Source organism: Durio zibethinus, chromosome 5 (genome assembly GCF_047325235.1).
Source record: "Durio zibethinus cultivar Kanyao isolate XHJ-2024 chromosome 5, ASM4732523v1, whole genome shotgun sequence".
NCBI lineage: Eukaryota > Viridiplantae > Streptophyta > Magnoliopsida > Malvales > Malvaceae > Durio > Durio zibethinus.
The window spans coordinates 24,204,706-24,227,971 of NC_143166.1; the positions used below are offsets into that span (position 1 = coordinate 24,204,706).

General features: G+C 30.0%; 1 protein-coding gene across 1 annotated transcript; it reads left to right on the top strand.

Moving 5' to 3' along the window:
- Positions 1-4,170, top strand: LOC111282468 (glycine--tRNA ligase, mitochondrial 1-like). Its single transcript, XM_022870559.2, has 9 exons — positions 1-564; positions 847-1,229; positions 1,395-1,512; positions 1,740-1,934; positions 2,023-2,247; positions 2,622-2,681; positions 2,826-2,906; positions 3,001-3,406; positions 3,723-4,170. The coding sequence occupies exons 1-9, from the start codon at positions 43-45 to the stop codon at positions 3,953-3,955; spliced, it is 2,223 nt and encodes a 740-aa protein (XP_022726294.1). The 5' UTR covers positions 1-42; the 3' UTR covers positions 3,956-4,170.
- Positions 4,171-23,266: the final 19,096 nt, after the last annotated feature.

The window sequence follows — 23,266 nt, forward strand, 5'->3', positions numbered from 1 at the left end:
GCTTTTTAGTTTGCACGCACTCTTGACTGTCGCCGGATTCGCATGCGCTTTCTCTTCCCTCTCATTTTCTCATCCGTTTCCTCTGGTCACAATTTCTCCCCCTGCTTCACCTCCCGCCTCTTACGCGCCCTCTCAAGCAAACCCCAACCGTCAACCCTGACTACCTTTTTCAATTGGCAACTGCCACCGATGGCCGCACCCGAGGAATCGCTCCGCAAAGCTCTAGCAGAAAAGCAATTGGCTGTGGAAGCGCAGGGCAATGTGGTGAGAGCTCTGAAAGCTGCTAAGGCCTCGAAACCGGAAATCGACGCTGCAATCGAAGCCTTGAACAGCTTGAAGCTGGAGAAATCGTCGATTGAGAAGCAGCTACTGGCTTCTGTTAGTGGTAACGATGGTGATGGCGCGTTTAGCAGGGAAGCCTTCCGTCAAACCGCTGTGAATACTTTAGAACGGCGTTTGTTTTACATCCCGTCTTTTAAGATTTATCGGGGTGTTGCTGGGCTTTATGACTATGGGCCGCCCGGTTGCGCCGTTAAATCCAACGTTCTTGCTTTCTGGCGTCAGGTATGGTATGCTTATTGCTGTTGCAACTATAGAGATTTTTATTTCTTTCGACAGCAATTGTGAAGAATTAGGACAAATGCGGATGCTTGTTGAGTGGTTGATGTAAATTAAACTTGATTCAAATTGGAGCTGTTTCAGTTTCAATTATTTCAAAGCAAATGGAAGCCATTTTGGTAGTAAATACTTGCATAGTTGCATTGATGTAAGTTCATAATGGACAATTATATTCTAAACTCAAAACAGCTCCAATTTAGCTTGTTTGAATTACCTTCTTTTTTTCAGCACTTTGTCCTTGAGGAGAACATGTTGGAGGTTGACTGTCCCTGTGTGACACCTGAGGTTGTCCTAAAGGCATCTGGTCATGTAGATAAATTTACTGACCTTATGGTTAAGGATGAAAAAACTGGGACCTGCTATCGGGCTGATCACTTGCTTAAGGACTTCTGCAATGAGAAGCTTCAAAAAGACCTCAGCATCAGTGCAGAGAAGGCTGCTGAGCTTAAACATGTACTTGCTACGTTGGATGATCTGTCAGCTGAAGAGCTTGGTGCAAAGATCAAAGAGTATGGTATTACTGCTCCAGACACTAAGAATCCTCTCTCTAATCCTTATCCATTCAACTTAATGTTCCAAACATCAATTGGTCCCTCTGGTTTGAACCCTGGGTAAGTGTTTTTAATTTTAATGATGTTGGTGAAATCTGTGGGCTCCGAATGTCAAAACATGTATTTTACTTATTTTGCTGACTTCATGATTTATTTTTGCTTTAATTGTTCAATATAAATGTAGCATTATATCTAAAGAATCATGTGTCATTTGGTGTGCCGCAGGTATATGCGTCCTGAAACTGCACAAGGAATATTTGTAAATTTTAAAGACTTGTACTATTACAATGGGAACAAGCTTCCCTTTGCTGCAGCTCAAATTGGTCAAGCTTTCCGAAATGAGGTCTTAAAATCTGTCTTTGAATCTGAAAAGATGTCAATTTAAGCCCTTGTTGGATTTTTTTGTCTTTTGGAAATTGCTGCAATTGTACAGCTCAGCTCCTGCTATACATTGGTGCTTCTTGGATTATTGCTTTCTTGGCTATTTGTTAGTTGCCCTCATTAGTGCACCTTAAATCATGTAATATTGGACACAGATCAAATCTGATGATACAATTTCTATATGTACAGATATCCCCTCGGCAAGGGCTTTTGAGGGTTCGAGAATTCACACTAGCAGAGATTGAGCACTTTGTTGATCCTGAAGACAAATCTCATCCAAAATACTCTGAAGTTGTAGACTTGGAGTTCCTGATGTTCCCAAGAGAAGAACAAATGTCTGGCCAATCTGCAAAGAAAATACGTCTTGGTGATGCTGTTTCAAAGGTTGGTCTAAGCTTGACTGTTTCACTTTTGCTGTTTGCATCTCTTTTCCTACCCTTTTGTGATGGTGCTGTGCTTCATTGCTATTTAGGGAATTGTCAACAATGAAACCCTTGGCTACTTTATTGGCAGAGTTTACCTCTTCCTAACTCGTCTTGGTATAGACAAGGACCGGTTACGGTTCAGGCAGCATCTTGCAAATGAAATGGCTCATTATGCCGCAGACTGTTGGGATGCTGAGATCGAGTGTTCGTATGGTTGGATTGAATGTGTTGGTATTGCTGATAGGTCTGCATATGACTTGCGTGCTCACTCAGTAAGATCTTGGTCTCTGTCTTCATCTTATCTTTCTTTTCTTTGTTAAGGTGATCATTCTGATCATTCTAAATCTTAATAGCATAATTTATGAGGGTAAGCCTGTCAGCATAGTTGTATTAAGGAGTTTCAGATTAAGAGAGTGAACTATGAGGAATGAGGGGTACGACTGATATTATCAAAACAAATCTGGTGCTTATCCATCTTACCGTTGTGACTTCTTAGCTACGTTTATGAGTAATCTGTTTCCCAGCCATGCTATCAAAAGCTAGATGAAACAAGAAAAGAAAGAGTAATGTTATACTTTCTTTTCTACCAAAATATAGTATACTAAATAGTTATACTAATGCAGCATCATTTTGTTGTTTATGTCAGGAGAAAAGTGGCGTGCCGCTTGTGGCTGCTGAGAAGTTTTCAGAACCCAGAGAAGTGGAGGTATTTTTGCTTTTTACCCCTATCATTGTCATAAATTAGGTTAATGTTAAGATCACATGACTTATATAAGTTTGTAACGCAACAAAAGATCCTTAAAGTGCTACTGGTTGAAGTCATAAATAAATTGACTTGTTCATAATTCAGAAACTGGTTATAGCTCCTGTGAAGAAAGAGCTCGGCCTGGCATTCAAGGGAAACCAAAAGAATGTTGTTGAAGCTTTGGAGGTAAATGATAAAATGGATTTTTGATCATTTAATGTTTCATGCCATGTGCTGGCTGCCCATATCACTTTAATGCATGAATTTCTTTTTTGGTTAGGCAATGAATGAAAAAGAAGCTCTGGAAATGAAGGCTGCTTTGGAATCCAAAGGGGAGGTAGAATTCTATGTCTGCACTCTTGGAAAAAATGTGCCCATGAAAAAGAACATGGTCTCAATTTCAAAGGAGAAAAAGAAAGAATACCAAAGAGTTTTTACGCCATCTGTGATTGAACCATCCTTTGGAATTGGGCGGATAATTTATTGCCTTTTTGAGCACTCTTTCTACACGAGGCCAAGTAAAGCTGGGGATGAGCAGTTGAATGTTTTCCGGTTTCCTGCTCTTGTGGCACCTATTAAATGTACTGTATTTCCACTGGTTCAAAATCAACAATATGAGGATGTTGCTAAAGTTATTTCTAAGTCATTGACAGTTGCTGGAATCTCACATAAGATAGACATAACAGGTATGTGACTAAGATGAATGATTCCTCTTTAATCTTACCTGTGTGGTCCTGCATATGTATGCACATAATTATAAGCACTCAGTTCATTTCTATTTATTTATACGAGTATTTTTCCTTAAACCTCTCAATTTACTTGTTCGGAAAAATTTTCCTGCCAAATAAAAGTTCTGCTTAAAAAGTTTCAGGACTTACTAAAAAATTAAGTCCCCATTGACATATTCGACTTCAACTTATGTAATTGTAGAACCAGGCATTTCCATCCTTTCGGTTCTTTATGAACTTCAACTCATCCCATTTTCCATTCTGATATTTACAGGTACCTCAATAGGTAAAAGGTATGCAAGAACAGATGAACTTGGTGTACCATTTGCCATAACTGTTGATTCAACGAAAGATGTGACAATCCGAGAGAGAGACAGCAAACTTCAAGTCCGTGTAGGTGTGGAAGAGGCAGCCTCTGTTGTTAAGTCTGTTACTGATGGACAGAGAACATGGGAGGATGTGTGGGCGAATTTTCCCCATCACATTTCTGGGTCAGCGGATGATTGAGTCTTTAGAAATTCCAGCATAAGGTTGTTGACATAATAACACAATATACAGTTTGGAGATATTTACAGTTTTTATGACGATTTCAAGGGTGATTATGGTATCGAAAAATCTGAATTTATATTTTGTACCCAATAATCTGTTTGTGTTTCTGAAAGACCGTTGCTTTTTCATATCTGGTACAATACTCAGCTTAATATTTGCACGTTCATCTTCTAGTTGCTGTGTTGTAGGATTTTCCATTTTGGCGAAAATATTTCTTGGTTGATTTGGATATGACAAATATATTTGTGAAAGTGGATTAAAGCTATATACTTGGAATTAGTGTAGCTATCTACGATTGGGATTTAGGAATGAATAAGGCCTCCTTTGAATCTGATAAGTGCAAAACTGTTGTTTACATTCTAATTCAATGTTTGATCAATTTCTTTTATTTAGAACCCACAGCCACAAGACACATCTATAACTATTCTGTAGGATAAGGGGATAGTTTTTCTTTTTCTTTTTTTTTTTTTTTAAGGTTAAAATAATACTTAAAGCTAGTAAGAGGTTTTTTGATTCTCTGGACTGAAGTTTTATTCTTACTGTTCTATCAGCATTGGATTTTTCAGATGAGTTCATTGGGTGAATAGGAAGTTGTATCACTTCACCAAGGTTTTCCATATCCTTGAATGGTGGTTTGGTTGGTTACTTTCATGGAGGAAAGGGAGTGAGGCAAGGGGGTCTTATGATACCTTATCTTTTTGTACTTGCAATGAACGTACTTTCAAAACTATTGGATGCTGGTGTGCAACATAGTCTTTTTGCTTATCAATCTAAATGCCATGGGATCAAATTAACTAATCTCTGCTTTGCGTGTGATTTGTTGATTTTTCCAAAGGCAACCTGGATTCCATTGTTGGCATTCAACGTATTTTGCAGTTCTTCCACTCTACTGGTATAAATAACGAGGGAATAACTTCAAGATATTCATCTGGTTTTTGGATTTATGTTGGGCTCTATTCCAGTCAGATGTTTGGGAGTTCCCATGGTCACAAGGAACTGGCTACCTGAAAAGAACTGTGCTCCTTTGCTAGGGAAAATATCCTAAAATAAAATTGCTGGGCAGCTAAACATCTTTCATATGCTGGCAAAATTCAGTTGATCCAATCAACCTTTGTTTAATATACAAAATTATTGGTGCATACACTTCATTCTGCTTAAGTCTGTTCTTCATAAGATCAATCAACTTTGTTTCAGTTATTTCTGGAAAGGACATGAAGGCTCAGCTAAATGTGCTAAGGTGAATTGAAGCTTCATCTGCCATCCAAAATCAGAGGGGGTTCTCGTCATGAAAGCTGAATTGACTTGGAATCAGGTTTGCATCATCCATCATATTTGGTCTATTAAGGCAGGGTCATTGTGGATTGTCTGGATACAAGCCTATGTGCTCAAAGGACCACTTTGGGAAGCAGCAGGAGTTGGAGGAAGTTCCTGCAGCTCAAAGATTTGACAATGCAATTCGTTAGGCAGTTGAATGGGGGAGCCGTTTAGTTTAAGCTTGAATCAAGTATTTAGTGGCTGCTGTTTGGAAAGAGTTAAAGCCCAAGAGGATCGATTGGTTTGGTTTCCATTTCATATTCCCAAGCATGCAGTTATCTTTTCAATGGCCATCATAAGCGGATTACCTACTGACAGACAGCTTTTGTGGGATCTCGAGATGGATGGAAGTTGTATTTTATGTCACTCAATGCAGGATACCAGGAACCAGAGAGTGAATTTTCTGAAGGGTAAATTACATTAAAAATACACTATGATTTGAGCCACATTGAAGTTGTCCTGTGTTTAAAATCCGACACTTATGTTAATATATTTGGTTATCATAATTTAAATGTCGATTAATTTTTTTAAAATTATAATCATAATTAAATATTATATTTATATTTTTAATCAAATAATCAATGTTATATCATAATTAAATTATAATTATTAAATAATCATTTAATAAATTAAAACATATCTAATCGATCAAATCTACCAACAATAATAACCTTTAAACCTATAATCTCCTGCTCCGAGATGCCATTAACTTTTTAATCACGTGACCATCTGATCCCCTTATCCTTTTATTTTGTTTTGATAAAACAATCTTTATTTCGGACCCGACACCCTTTTGTCTTTGTCTCCATCAAAAACAAATTCCGCAACAACACTCTCAAGAATCTACGCTCCTTCGTCTTCTCCTTCTCTTCCTCCTCCACCAGCCCAGTCAACTCGCCTAAGTCACAACCCCACCCTCTTTGAAATGATGTCAAAGGAACTCCTCTGTTGCTCCAAAACCATCGAAGAATCTCGCTAAAAGACTCAAAGCAGAGTTGCTTGAAGTGAATTTTGGACCAAGCTTGGAAACCATAGAGCTTTTGGGTTTGTGGAGTTTGTTACGAAGCCAGAGGCTCAAGTGCACTTGAAGCACTTACAAGCACCCAGCTTTAACAATGTTGGTTAGCCTGTTACAGGAAGTTCAGGAACTACAACATAACTGCTGTCTGTGACTTTTAGGTGAGAGAAAAAGCAACAGAAGGTGAGAGTTTAGATGAGTTACGGGCCCCAACAGTGCTGAGTTCACTAATGAACAAAATGAGTTTCAAAATCCAACTAGGTTATCCAAGAAGAGGGAGGAAGAACATGGAAATGTTGGATGATTCTGCAAAGTGTCCAAACTCTCTGCAACCCCTTGAAAAAAAATCTTCCAGTCAATATTTTTATTAGTTAGCTTTAACCATAAAAGGTTTTCAAGAGAGATTAACTAATAAATAAGTTTTGAGTATAGAAACGGATGGATCATAATTTTTACCGCTTCTGGCAAGTTGTCTTTCTTAGTATTTTGAGAGACTAGGATTTTGGCCAGCTGGAGGGCGAACCAATGCATCATCCAATCGGTTTTGTTGCCTTTCCCTGCACTTTCCGGTAAATAGACTAAGGATTTCTTTAGGCCTATGCAATCAATTTGAGTTATTTGATTTTACTGGTGTTCATGCAATCAATATAAAAAAAATAATTGCAAAAAGAAGAAAGAAGTAAAGAATCAGGGAAGGAAGGGGCATCCAAGCTCTGATAAAGAAGAATAACACACACGCAGGTTAAGTGTCAGATTTTAAACATCGGCGAGCATTTTTAATCTGTCTCAAATCATACGGTATTTTGTGTAATTTACCTTCTTTTTTTTTTTTGTTTAAATGCATGGTTGAAGAAGTTCTGCAACTACATCAACTGAATAAAGGAATTGCAACTTGGAATGAAGAACTACATTGGGCCGTGACCAAGACTAAAGGGAAGACTGTTCTTTTTTAGGATTGCTTGGAGTGCCTTTATATAACAGATTTGGCGTGGGAGGAATAGCAAACAATTTTCTTAGCTTCAAGCCACAACGATGGTGGTGCTTGGTCACTTAGTGACATTTAATTTTGATAGTCAACTAATAATTATAATATAATTTTTCTTTTTTTGTTGCCCTATTCTATCATACTTATTAATACACAATTAGACATTTTTTTATTGTTAGAGTTGCCATTTAAATTTGATCAAAAATAATAAAAAAAAAAGGTCAAATTCACCGTAATAAAAGATGAGGAACTAAAATGATTTTTTTTCATAGTTCAAGGTAAAAACATCATTATGTCTAAATAAAATCACTTGCATATAAAAAAAAAAAAAAGAAAAATCAAACCAAATATATAATATATTTGGTTTTGAAAAATTCAAATAAAATATCAAATACCCAAAAAAATTCAAGCCAAATTTAGATTCTCTTTTTTCCATTTTGAATCTAATTTTTCAAATTTTAAAAATTATAAAAATTATAAAAATCTAATAATTACGAATAATCATAGAGCATGAAAATTTTAAAAATCATAAAATTTTTTCAAAAATTATAAGACAATTACACATGAAACTAAAGATAAGTAAAAAATATTAAAATATAAATTTATGATTCAAAAAAATTCACAAAATGTTTTTTTTTTTTTTTTTAGTTCGAAGATAAAAAACAATTGGGCTGAGAAATGGGATGATTTTTGGATTAACCCCATTAGGCGATGATAGAGAAATGAAAAGCGAAAGGGAAGGGTAACCTAATCCAAATTTATCTTGACTCTTGAGTCTAGCAAATTTGAGTCAAACTCAATAACAATTTATATATTTTCTAAACTGGTTTTTTTTTTCTTTCTAATTTTATGCATGAATTAAAAGTTTCAAATTACTTAAAAAAAGTAAGAATAACAAATATATATTATTATTAATTGAATAAATTAAATATTATTCTTTTAATTTTTAAAAATCAATATTTTCAATTAATTATTGATTTATTATTACTATTGTTATTTTTAATAAATATTATTTTTTATAATATTATTAAATTTAATAATATTTTTTATAAAAATATCTTTTAAAAAACCCAATGTGTAAGCATAATGGTGGCATCATTATAGGATATATTAAATAAAAAAAAATCTCTTTTAAGATTGTTTGGCTAAGACGTAATGGAGTTATTTACTTATCACGTGACAATTTTTTAAAATTATATTAGATTTTAAAATTTTATAATAATAATAATAATAATAATAATAATAATAATAATAATAATAATAATTATTATTATTATTATTATTATTATTATTATTATAAAAGAGGAGTAATTATCGGTGGTAGTTTTTTGCTCTAAAAAAATTTGTAAATATTTTTTTACATCAATTTTTTTAAAAGAAATCATTTCTTAAGAAATGAAACATAACATATACAAAGTAAAAAGAGCTAACAACAAAAGGAACGAAAATAAATCTTAAAAAAACTTATGGTCATTTTAAAATTCCAAAATTTTCATAGTTAGATTTTTGTAAAAATCATGTCTCAAAAAAAAATAAAAAACCAAAAATATGGAAAATAAGATCTGAACTTTATTTTAAAATTTTAAAAGATAATTTTCAAAAACCTTTAATAACACAAAAAATTCACACCTTTAGGACAAAGAAAATAACGTCATTTCCTAAGGCGGGGAAGCAACATAGACATTAGAGAGAGAAAGAGTTTTGGGGTTTTCTTTCTTTTAAGGATTTATATTTAAGGGTTTTTAAGAGGAGTTTGGAAGATATTAATAATAAAAGTCTACAAAATGGTAGAGAGAGATTTGATGAAAGTTTGGTGTTCAATGGCTGCAACAACCACAACGTGTTAAATTTAATTTTTTAGACTTTATTTTTTTGGGTTTTTAATAATTATTTTATTTTTACGAAATCGAAGTCATAGGTTATAATATAAAAAAAGTTAAAAGAAACATTTGAGTAAATTTTGGAATAATTTCACAAAAGGAGTGGCCATAGCTTTGACAATTGCATGCCCAAATCTAAGAGAAGCTAAAATTTAGAAAAGATATAGGGAGAATTGAAGAAATGAACAAAAAAAACTAATTTTTTTTATAATATGTTGATAGTTTAGAATGTGGTGCATTTTATATTGGATAGAGAAATTTAATTATTGACAAGTAAAGTTAATTTTTGTATTAATTTTATTCATGTATTAAATAATTATGTTTGAATATAAACAATTATCATATGACAAATGGTTATAACTATTTAAATATAAATAGATTGTTACTCATAAAGGTCATGATTATACAAAAAATTATACCCATATAAATAAAAGTTTATGCTTGTTCATTCATTATAAATAAATCTTTCAGTTTAATCATTTTTACTATTTCTGATTGGAGAGTTTGAGATTTTGTTATATTATAAAAGCATAATTGACTTTAAAAAAGTATTTTTCACGCCTCAAAAGCAAGATTCTTTTCTATTATTTCTCTTCTTTTAATTTTTTTCTAACAATTTAAAGGTAATTATGATAAATTTATATTTCGAATGAGGAAGATACAAAGAAAAGAAATTAGTATGATTTAGAGATCAATATTAAAGGAGGCTAAAAGGTGTCAAAGGATTAATGTTTCCATGGACCAAAATATTAATTTTCATAAAAATCATCATTAGAGGTATGCATTTTATTTTTTTGCATAATTATTGGTGAAAAGATTGACTAAATGAGATAAATATGTTAATAATTAATTTCATTAGTGTATAAAGTCAAAACATAATATGAAAAATATTGATTACATTGCATAAGTTTATGTATATACTGAAATTGGCTCAATAAGTGGGTTTAATAAATTGTATTATATCTATTTGAAAAATTAATGCTTATAAAGACTGAGATGGGAAATAGCATAAAAACATTAAAAAAAAATTATATGAATTGCTCTACGATCAAAAGAATTATCACTTGTTGTCAAGTAACAAAATAAATTGGATTATAATAGAATGATTGATTGTTTAATTGTCATGTCTTGGGTATATATAAAAGAGGCAAATTGTCCCATGGTTTCTATGAAAATAATAAAAAACGGGTAAAGGCATTTACTATAAAAAGTTAGATATAAGTAAAGAATATATGCAAAAAATAAGATTTGGCTGTAAAATTAGTTTTATTTTTAAATCATGGCACCAAAATTGAAATAATAAGTTAAGTCAAATTATTTGTATGGTTCTATCTTTGTTGATCATTTATAAATCAAAGGTTTTTTTTTTTTTAAATTATTATTGGTTCAAATGTTGACTAGTGTTCAATTTTCATGAAAACTAATTAAAGTTAAATTGATGTATGTAAATAATTATTATTAAGATATGATATTTCCTGAATTAATTGGTGGATAATAAATCAAATAATTGCTATTATCAGAAACATGGGCAGTAATAAATCAAATAATTGCTATTATAAAAAACATGGGCAGTATAACATGTATTTTGCTTGTTGAGTGTATTACACTGGATGTGATTTTACAAATAAAATTTTATTACGAACAATCACAAAGTGAAAATCATAAATAGCTGTCAAAGAGTTAATTAACGGTTACACAAAAGTATTGCTGCTTTTCACATATGAGACATTGATTAAAAGGAAAGGCATGTCATTAAAAAAATTATTGAAGCATTTATCAGTTACTAGCATTTTGAAGGATGTTCATCAATGTCTAATCAACCATGTTTATAAATTAGAAAAAAAATGCAAATTCAATGTTCTAAAGGCATCAATGCATGCATTTGTTTAATTCTATTTTGTGATGGCATGGAGAACATTGGTATAGTTTGCCATATATTACGAAAATGAACTAAATGGGATGGAATTTTCTTTCTTATACATATAAGAAATATATGAACTATGGAGATAGAATGTCATTATCCAATTAATACATTATTGGTTAAAGATAATGAAGATACTTTTGCTTTTTATACTAAAAAAATGGCCTTTTATAGGTTATTAAAATGAAAAGTGAACAAATTTTTGAAGTTTTCAATAATTTCATGACAATAGCAAGGATGTGGCTAGTTATACACCAAATTAACACATAGGTTTAGATAATTATATTGGTTGTGAAACCCGTAAGCCTTGAAATTAGTCAATCAATGATTTAACCAATGGAAATTCATCATGAGTTTTGCATGAAATATGAGTAAAACTCATATTACAATTATTATTTATACTATTTTAAGAAAATGATTCTTTGGATTCATGTTTCACAACTGGCATTCATATGGTTATCTAGATACGAATATATTGATCACAAAATAATTCTGAAAGTATTTGAAATTGGAGTTAAATATGCTATGAACTCTTATTGTACATAGGCATATTAGTCCTATGAGTAAAGTTTGAATTTATTATATATCCAAAAATGTTATGACCAATTAAAAGTGATCAATAAAAAAAATATATAGGCTACACAATGGCGGAGAAATAAAATTCCCATAAAATTTTGAAATCAAGTTTAGAGGTTTCAATAGTCATGAACTTGGAATTGGCCATTGGGTATTTAATATATGCATTGGAAACGCATGATAACATTTGAGATAGTTAGTTTTTACTAAAAGCTATCACTATAAATGAGATAACTTCAATAGCCAAATCTACATGATTTGTAGGTATGATATGGATTATTATGGTTGGCTTAGAATAGCCATAAACCAAAATTGATGACACACTCTTGATCATGTTGTGGTAATTTTTTGTTATGTATATGGTCTAATTTATGGATTGTATAAATAATTTATCATCTATGATTTTATATAGTGAAAATTTCAAAGTATATTTACTTTGGAAGTCATGAGTAATTTAAAGATTTTGTGAATATGAAAACTTTTATAATGGCAAAAAGAATGCTATTTGATCCATTTGGGTGATGGGAATGGTTTTGTTCATCGTAATAAAAATTATTAATAGTGTTTATGATGAAATAGATTGATAATAAGTATTTATAAATTGACATAAAAAGTGACTATAAAAGTATGATTATATTTGAAATCTACTCATTGATGTAAACTCTTATATTGAGTTAAAATATAAAAGTTTTGAAACTTTTATAGAAATATTAAGATATTTGCTAGTTATTTTTTACTAAGGGTGGATTTAGAGGGCTCATACTTAAAAAAAAAAAATTACCAAATAATGAAAAGACAAATGAAACGACAATTTCATTATGTATATATGATATCTTGACAATTGAATAAGATATTCTTTAATAAAAGAAAGCATCTTTGCACATTGTGGGGGTGATAAAAATCAAAGAAATAAAAAATTTCCATCATAGCGTTGTAAGATTTCAATATAATTTTATGAGAAAATTATGTAAGCTAATAAGTTTAGACATTTATTAAAGTAAAATCATAAAAAAGGTCCTTACAAATCTTAAAATGACTAAAATGGTTTGATTTATTTATTAAGTTTATCCAATTGTACTAAAGTATAATTGTATTAAAGATGTATAAAAGTATGAAAACAAAATGGTTGAAATTTATGAGTATAAAGTTATGGCCATAACCAAAACCAACTATTTCTTAAAATGATAAGAATGAGGCAACAATATTTGGAGCATATAAGTAATATGCAAAAATAAAAAACTTGGACATATTAGCCCGAAGTGATTATATTAGAGATTCAATATCAAGTAGGGTAATTACCATAAAAAAATTTGAATATCAAGATACTGGTTAATAGTACTACAAGTAGAATGGATTTAAACCTTTACATACACCAATAATAGGAACCCAACTTTGAATTAGTAACTTCTAAATATAAAGTTTAATGGGTAAAAACAAGTTATTGTTATGTGTCTATTAAGCACTAGTAAAATCCATTCAAATATTAGAAACTAGTGTGATCCATTGCATAGGGAAGATGAGTTTTTATATTCTTAATGGAGTTTTAAATATCTAAAGCAATGGAGACATAATGGAAACTCTACCTATAAAAACGTAGAAGTGGTGTTGCTTCAACAAGAAGAATTTGGGTCTCTTTTGCAAATGTTTATGAATAGGATGAGCACATGGCCATAATAGTGCTAAAAGCAGTTATAAACCTCTGACAAAAGAATAAGTAAGTATTATATGTGTTATATCTTCAATTCTAACACTAGAAACTGAGGTTTAATCTATGGATGCCATCAACTTCGATATAATTCTAAGATATATACGCTAATTGAAGGTTTAAATTGAAAGATATCTTTTTATATTCATAGTATTTATTTATGTGAAAGGTTAAAATTAAGCACCAACATTCCAAACTAGTGGGGGATTATTAGTAGTTTAGAATGCAGTGCATCCCAAATTGGATAGAAAGATTTAATTATTGATGAGTAAAGTTAATTTTTATATTAATTTTATTCATATTTTAAATAATTATATTTGAATAGAAAAAATTATCACATAACAAATAGTCATAATTATTTGAATATAAATAGATTGTTATTGGTAAATGTCATAATTATACAGAAGGTCATAACCATGTGAATAGAATTTATGTCTGTTCATTCATTATAAATAAAATTTTCAGTATAACTATTTTTACTACTTCTGATTGGAGTTTGAGATTTTGTTATATCATAAAGGCATAATTGCATTTAAGAAAGTATTCTTTGTTAGCCTTGAATTGATTCTTATTTTGAAATGACAAAACATTAAAGACAAATAAACTTGATCAAAATTTTGAAAAAGATTTATTTAGTACATGTTCTTAAGTTTTATATTTTGGTACTAAATAAATAATATGATTTTCAAAGTTTAAAGATTATTTATTTGAGCTTAAATGAAAGTCCAATTGTTGTTTTTAAAGTGAACTTATTCATTTTGGACTTAATACAATTTTTATAATATTGGTTTTGAGAAATAGATTAACTTAAGAAAGCTGTTTTACAAGAATAAAGTTTTTCAACATTGAAATTATTTTATTTTTTGTGTTAATTCACAAAGTTTTAATATTTGAATTTTATATGGTTGGAAATATCTTTGAGTCTACTTTCTAATGGATGAAACAAAATCAAAATCCAAATTTTCTAAGAAAAGATTTTGAATTTTTACTAGACACTTTTCAATTGTCAGAAAAACTGCACAAGAGGTAAGTTTGAAAATTCACTCTAATTCGTACTTAATGAATTAGGTGATGAATTTTATATGGATAAAAAGCCCTTTAAGTCTAGTTTCTAAATCTTCAAAAGATTTGTGATTTAGATTTATATAACTCAAGATATGATCAAATTAGTGAGTATAGTGCAAAACAAGAGACAACCACCTAGCCATTGACAGGATCGATCCCCTCATAGAAGGGATCGATCGGGTCTAGGCAAATACATCTCCAACGGCTATTTTTTTTATCAACCATCCAATGGCTACTTTCATTTTCTAAGCATTCCGAATGGCTATTTCCTTAATTTCTCTATAAATTGAGCATTTCAACACACCAAGAAAATTGATGAAGTAAGAGAGCAAGTGCTAAAAAGTTATATTTTCATTTTCTCTTAGAATCAAGAGTTTTTAGAGCTTAAATTCAATATCCTTTGTATTTTTTGTATCCAAAATATTATTGTGTTTCATTCATAATTTTCTTTGTACTTCATTAGGCAAACATTCAACCTTGAGAGGAATTTTGGTTTGCAAAAATTATTTTGGTTATCTTGTAAGCAAGAAGTGAGGTATCCTCTTGATATTGTAAGGGTAGAGGTTGCTATCTAAGCCTTGAGAAAAAATAACGATTTAGTACAAGATAGGTTTATATCTTGTAAGAGTTTTTCTTCAATAATGGATTAAAGCCTTAGTGTAGACAACCAAGAAGAGAGGATGTAGGTGCCTTATGGAGAAGAACCGAACCTCTATAAATCATTGTATTTGATTTCTCTATCCCTATCTCCTTACAATTCATTATTGTTTATATTTGATTTTAGGTTCATAAATTATTATTGTTTGCATTATATTTTCATTAAAAGTGCTTATTGTTTGAATTTTTATTCAATTATATTGAAATCAATTGTTTGGGAAGAATTTAGAGAGATCCAATTCACCCCCCTCTTGGATCACTATCTCACCTAAAAAGCTAACATTCTTCATGCCTCAAAGCCAAAATTTTTTTCTATTATTTCTTTTTTTTTAATTATTTTTTTCTAACATATTATGTACTGGTAAAAAATGATCTGTTTTGGGAGATTGAGAAAACATAAAAAAAAAAAAACAAAGAATAGAAATGAATAGATTGAACTCGATTGATGTAGATCTAATTGATGTATTATATAATTTATAAATTATTAATTTTCATAATAAAAATATTAAGTATATTGATAATTTTTATGATTAATTTAGGAGGCATTTGGTTCATGAAATCTTAAATTTTGATAGTGAAAATGATTTCTAGGTAAGTGTGGTTTCCTAGCAATATATGATTTTTTTTATGTTATGAAAATGCTAGATTTCTGTATTTGGTTCAAGGAAAAGTTATATTACGCAACAACGGCTTTTTACTAAATGACTTTCATTACATGTGAATAACATGTGACTAACATTTCAACTATCTATTATTTATTAAAATTAAATATGTGACAACCATTAAAAAACCAAAATAAATAAGGTGATTATTTTTATGATGTTAAAAATAAGCTGGTTTATTACGAAAAAATATATATAAAATAAAATGAAGAATGTAGTCTTATATTGAAAACATTTTTACAAAAACTACATTTTTTAAAGTAAAAGGATATCATTTAATTGAAAAAAATAATTTACAAAGACTATGTCTTTTATTGTAGAAATGTAGTCTCTCACGAAAAAAATTTTACAAAAACTATATTTTTTAAAATGGAAATGTGGTTTTTAATTAAAAATTTTTTTACAAAGACTACTTTTTTTACTGTAGAAATGTAATCTTTGATGAAAAAAATTAGAAAGACTACATTTTTTAAAGTGAAAACGTGGTCTTTAATTGATAAAAATTATTGTACACAAACTATAGTTTTTAAAATGAAAACGTGATTTTTAATTAAAAAAATTATTATACAAAGACTATGTTTTTTAAAGTGGAAATGTGATTTTTAATTGAAAAGAGATTACTATATTTCTCACATAAGAAATGTCGTTAATATAAAAATATATATTTATTTTGTTGTTATTTTAATTAATCTATTACATTTCAAATATAAAAACATAATGCTTTCTAACACAAAAATAAAAGTCAAAAACATAAAATGACATCTATCTACTACGTTTGTTCTTTTAAAAATGTTATTTTTATTATATGTAATATACTATATGTTCAATCGTGTGCTAGGTGTCTAATCATATGGTTAGGATTGTACCTTTAACTAATCATGTGGCTATGAATGCTCATTTTCTTGTTAGAATAGATCTCCATTGATCATGCAATTACGTTAATTTTTAAGGGTAAAAGAGATCGAAAACATTAATTATTAAGGTCAGATGTGGGATAAAATTTATTTTCCTTCTGAAATCTTAAAAAACCTTAGAGAGATTCTAATTCCAGGATATTTAGACATTGTTAGATATCTTATATTCTCCTAAAAAATTTAGATACCATGACCTTAACGTGAGAATCACAGTATGAAAAGCAAAATTCTAAGGGATAATTTTCCTCCCAAATCAAATGCCCACTTAAGGGGACATTTGGTTCACAAAATCTTAAATTTCGAAGGAAAGTATGATCCTAAAAAAAATGCGATACCGAGGTTTTCTTTCATTTTCAAAGTATCCCATATTTCGATTTACTCATTTAGTTAGGGAGAATCCATGTATATTAATTTTTGTATAATTACCATAATCTTCTCAATATATATGATGACAAATTTTCATTTTGTTTTATTAATAATAAATACCCAAATTACAAATGATGTCTTGAGCACCCAAAGAAGACAAATATTTTATTAGATTGTTGTTTTTATTTATAAAATATCATCAATTGAGGCATTTGGCACTTGTTTGAATAACAAAAATTGATAAGAAAAATAGTTAGAAAAAGGATTAATTAATGCATTTGTTACTTTTTTTTTTATATCAAGAAAAATATTTAATTTTTTTTTAATTTATTTATAAAAGGATCATTTAAGGCATTTCTGTACATAATATAAAAGGATTATTTAAGGAGTTTTCTGTATAGAAATGCCTTAAATAATTCTTTTATTTTTTTTATTCTAGATCATTTAATAATTATCTTTTAATTTATAAAATGATTATTTATGGCATTTGTACAAAAAATGTTTTAAATAATCATTTTATAAAAATATTAACCCTAAATCCTAAACCATAAACTTTAAAATATAAATAGATTATTGTTGTATCCTTTTTGTCCAAATTATTATTATATTTTTCTTTTATTATTTGTTATTTATTATTTATTTTATTTTTTTCTTCCTCTCTTCTTCGTTTCTATTCTGATCAGTTTGACAAAAATATGAATGCATTAAATGAACCCTCCTCAAAGTCCAAAATTTTAGCCACCACCAGTTGTCGGCAGCCGTTTGACACCTCGCCTAACTTGGTAGCGTGAATTTTAGCCATCGAAAGTCTACCACACTGGTTCAAAATTTGGGATTTGAATCTAAAAAAATATGATATTTGAATCCCAAAAAGCTCTATAAATAGAGCTCATTCTCTATAAGAAAAGAATGAGGGGGTGATCGAAAAAAAACTTTGCTAAAAAAATAGATTAAAAAAAGAGGTTCTGCCAGATTAAAAAAAATTATGAAACCCGACATAAAAGACCAAGCGAACAAAAAAAAACCACAGTCTCCAAGGTAGGGGAACCTAGAGCTGGTATAAAAAAAACATAAACGAAAAAAATTTGGCTGAACCTTTCAAGCTAGATTTATGTCATTTGGAGCTTTTTTTTTTCATAAAACCAGGCTTAGACCTGGACTTTGGAGGCTAGAAGAAGTATTGGGTGAATTTTGAAAGTTTTTCAATCCTCGACGATGGTAGTCGGCAACTAGTGGCGGCATCGACGATGATAATCGATCAGCCCCTTTAGGTTTTATCTGAAAAAAGAGGGGGGAGTTTTTTTTTTTTTTTAGAAGGAAGGGAGAATAAGCTATAAAAATATGATTTTTATATAGAAGACCAAGCCTCAAAATGACATCATTTTAGTAAACGTCAAAATGACTCCATTTTGAACTGTAAAGGATCCGTGCGTTATCTCTGACCTGATCTGAGGTCAGCGCATCGACCCGATTACCCGCCTTAGTGCCTTGTCCTAGATCGATCCAGATGAACCGTCATTGAACTAGTTCGAGCTAGCCAAAATATCGTGAACATCCACAAACCACTGTAAAACCACTTCGAGCCGATTCGAATCAATCAAATTTGCGTTGATCGGATCGTTGACCCGTTCAGTTTAGGTTTTTTTTATTTTTTAATATTATTTTTATTATTTTAAATTTTATTATTAGTATTTATGTATGTAAAAATGTTTAAATTTTTTAAAATAAATTTTGTTGTATTTTTTTTCAATAATATAATAAAAACAAAAAAATAAATAATGAAATACATTAAAGAATAATGATAAAAAAATTTAAAAAATAGTAATAATAATACAAAAATCATAAAAAATATAAGAAAAGAAAATTTTTATCTGACGATGAGATTCAAAGGTACTTCGAGTAGTGATACCAACAAAATCTCTAGGTAAAAAGATTTTTTTAAACACTACCAGCGTATTGGAGTATTTATAAAAAGTTTTCAATACAAAAAATTTTTTTTTTCTTATAAAATTGATTAAAAATAAAGCGACAAAAAAAAAAAAACGAGAAAAAAGGAAATTTTATTTAAGGATAGGATTCTAAAAGTATTCTGAGTAGTAATGCTTTATGAAATCTCTAGGTGAAAAGATTTTTTTAAATATTAACATTATATTAGAATATTTATAAAAATCTTCAATATGATAAAAATTTCTCTTTTCTTCATTAAAACAATTATAATAATAATTCAATATAAAAATATCAACAAAATTTTTAAAGAATAAATAAAATGTGTGCATCAACATATTATCATTTGCATTGCGTGCATGACATAGTTTTTACGAAAAGTGAATTCAAGCCTCTGAGGATGAGATTCTAAGGTATTCCGAGAAACGATGCCTAAGAAATTTTTAAGTAAGAAACAGTTCTTCTAATGTTACCAATGTATTGGAACATTTTAAGAATTATTTTAATAAAAGGCTTCTAATTTATTTTTCTCGAATAAAGTTTGAATAATAAAAGATATTAAAAAAAGCCAAAATTTTAATAAACAAAAAAATCAAGGAAATTATATTTTTAAACACCGAAAATAAGACTGTTTTTATCAAAATCAATAAATAACATATAATTAACTGGTACCATTTTAAATAGGTGTTGTAGGGGTCTAATCTTTCCCCACGCATAACCCGACTTCCAAACCCAAACTATTTTACAAACCCTAAAATTATCTTTTTAATAGATTTTAATTAATTTTAAGATTTTCATTAAAATAATATATTTTAATAGGTGACCAGTCGCACCTAACCAAAAAAATATTAGTGGTGACTCCATTATTTTTATTTCATTTCCAAATTCGTCGGGCGAACATAACCGTTACGACAGCTTGGCAACTTCACTGGGGATGCCATTTTTCATTAAGAGTTAGGCCAAAATTAATTATGTGTTATCTCAAATTTTGATTTAAATAGTCTTAATCGGTATTTAATTTTAATTTCTTAGATTTTTATTTTTTTAATAAAAAAACAAATAAAAAATAAATAAAAAATGAATAAATATTTTCATACGCATTTTTTTATTGTTTTTTTTGTATGTATTATTATCAATAAATTAGGAAACATATGCACACACAATGACATGATGCATCTTATGTATGAGCTCTATACCCAGGCTCCATCCCTTATAGGAGGAAGTAAAGTACCTATGCCTTCGTGAGGTGATAACTTTCGCAATGGCAAGCAAAATACTTCCACTCAAATTGAACTATTTTCGTTCGTAGCCTATAATGGGTGAAGATTGGGGTGCCTTACTAGTCCAGTGTGGACGATAGTGAGAAACAATTTGGAAACTTTTAGACACATATCAACCCGAACCAAGCATATAATAAGCCGTAAAAAGCCAACCTTAGGTAGAGTTTTACCTACCTTTTTTAAAAACTCCTAAAACGTGTAGGAATAAAAGTTATGTGCAATAAAAAACACAAAAAAAAATGAAAACAAAACAAAATAAATAAACAAAAAATCTCAAAACAAAAAAAAAATTTCAATCTCAAATCACATCCTCACATTGACTCAATTTTGTTTTCCTTTTGCTTTTCACATTAATCATATCATACAGTCTTGCATCGAGGTATTTGCTCTAGGACATCTTTATTCCCAAAAAATTTCATGGATCTTGTAGAACTATAAATTTGCTTATCCTTTGTCAATGTCCCATGTGAGTCATATAATAAAGTATATGTTTGGTAAAAAAAAGCCCAGCAAAAAAATGAAGATTGCTTGCCTACTAGTTATGTGTTAGAGTTATCCGAAAATGTGCATTTGGATCTCACACAGAATGATTTAGAAGACTTAGCCGCTATCTGGCATCAGTTAAGTGAAGAAAGAAAAGAAAGCTTTTATAAAAAGTACAAGTAGATTACATCTTTATTCCAATAGTGATCAATGAACAGCTGGTTATAGCAGTTATATAGTTTTAGGATCCATCCTATAGATATTTCACTTTTAATTAGGAGAATTTAGTGCTAACTATTGAGGAGTATTCGATTTTGCTTGTGATAGAACTACAGTGTCAAATAAAGTGTTTACTCAAAAGCCGAAATCAGGTTATCGTAAAAAGTTAGCCAAGCTTATGGGGGTAAAAGTAGAAACCATAGATTCTTTTGCAAAGCCTAAAGGTGAATATCTTGGTATCCATTAGGATTTTTTTCAAAATTTTATTTCAGGGCATTTTACTGATGATCAAGGCCTGGCTGTGTTTACTTTAGCATTATATGGCATGGTGATTTTCTTAAAGACTTTGGGTTACATTGAGATAATTGTGGTGAACTTTTTTGAGCAAATTGAAACCCAAGCAATTAATCATGCACCAATAATCCTAGCTGAATCTATCAAATCATTGAATTCTTATCAACAGAATGGAAAAAGATTGTTCATAGGGTGTGCACTGCTATTATATGTGTGGGTTAGAAGTCATTTCAAATGTGAAAAGATTGCATTTTCAAAGCTGTATCTTCGAAACAAAGCACCAATCGAAGAGTTCTACAAAAGCCAATGGCTAACATTGAAGACTAAGGAAGAGTGTGTTCATTTTTTGCAAAAGCTTACCAAAGATGAAATTGTGTCTTAGATGCCTTATGTGCCTTTGTTGTATCATGGAAGAAACTAGCTGTGGATACTGCTATTAGGGTTATAGGGTGTTGTGAGTTATGCTCCGTTGATGGTGATTAGGCAATTTGGTGCAAAGCAGTTTGTTCCTACCACTCATGGTTTGATCTAAGTAGAATTCATTTACGATGAACCAAATCCACCAAGAACCTCAGAGTAGTTGATCCAAGCATGAAAAAAATGCAAAGAATAAGATTAGGGCCTTTCGTCGATAAAGTCACCCTTGATTATCATATTTGGAAAGTGAAGTAGCTCAAAGACCTACTTCCTTCTAATAACAGGTTATATCAATCAGCTAACCTTTCAATAGAAATGCAGTTATCAAAAATCGAGCTTGTTAGGAAAAAATTAGAAACTGAAAAAAAAAATAAAAAGAGAAAATTTGAGACTTTACGAGAAAGTGTGACAGTTGAAATATGAAGCAGAGATACAAAAGAGTAGATTGGAGAAAGTCATAAAAGAATGGGATGTGGCCAACAATGATTTGAAAGATCTATACAAAGAAAATAAGAGATTACGAGTTTAATTCAAAACTGAAAAAATCATTAAGTCTTACTTGAGTTGGCAACGTGAAATGGATGAGCTTTGAGAGGAAATGAACCAACGAAAGGGCAAAACTCAAGAAAAGTAAGAGGATGCCACTAGAATTTCTCAAGAATGCCAGAATTAGAAAGGGTTATACTCTACAGCTTTAGCAAGATTGGTGGAATGTAAAAAAGAAAAGGAAAGGTTGAAAGCCATGCTTGCAAAAGAGAGAAGAAAGCATTTTGAAGTACTGAACGAAAAAGAATCACTTCACCAAGTGATCTAAGGGTTAAAGCTACAACTACAAGGCTACAAGAGCCATATTTCAACAACAATAGATGAGTGACATAGAAGGAAAAAAGATTGGATCTTCACATGTGATTTGAAAAGAGATGCTCGTATGAGATAGCAAGTAGAAAGCTGAAGGAGGTAATAGTACATAGAGCACATGACTAATCAAATTTGCAAAGCAATGAAATAAGCATGGGAGATGGTTGAAAAGGTAAAAGCGTTAAGAATATAAGTCAATCCCATAGGAGAATATGGACAATGTCTAGTGAACTTTCTAAACGAGACAAATGACTATTATGAACAAGTCAAATGCTTCTGTGGATATAATTCTATGATGATAAATCCCATGTAATAAAAGTTGTATGGTATCAATGAAAATTTCTAGTGTTAAAATTTGTCCAAAAGCAAATATTTCTTACTTGCATTCATGCATTATCTACACCATTTTTTTTCAAAAAATAAAAAAAATAAAATTTTTGACACATGGCATTCTGATTTTTTTAAAAAATTGAGGATAATAAAGGTTCAAGAATAGCTCGCCCACCAAAAATTTTGACTCAACTTACTCGTCATTTATACAATACCAGGACTCAAACAAGAATTATGAAACAAGAATAGGCCAATCGATTTGAGAGAATCAAGAAAGCTCAAGAAGAACTAAGAGGGGATCTTAGTATAATAATGAATATGCTAAAAAAAACTTGACAAGAAAAAAGTAGTGAAAGAAAATCCTAACTTTCAAGAGCAATC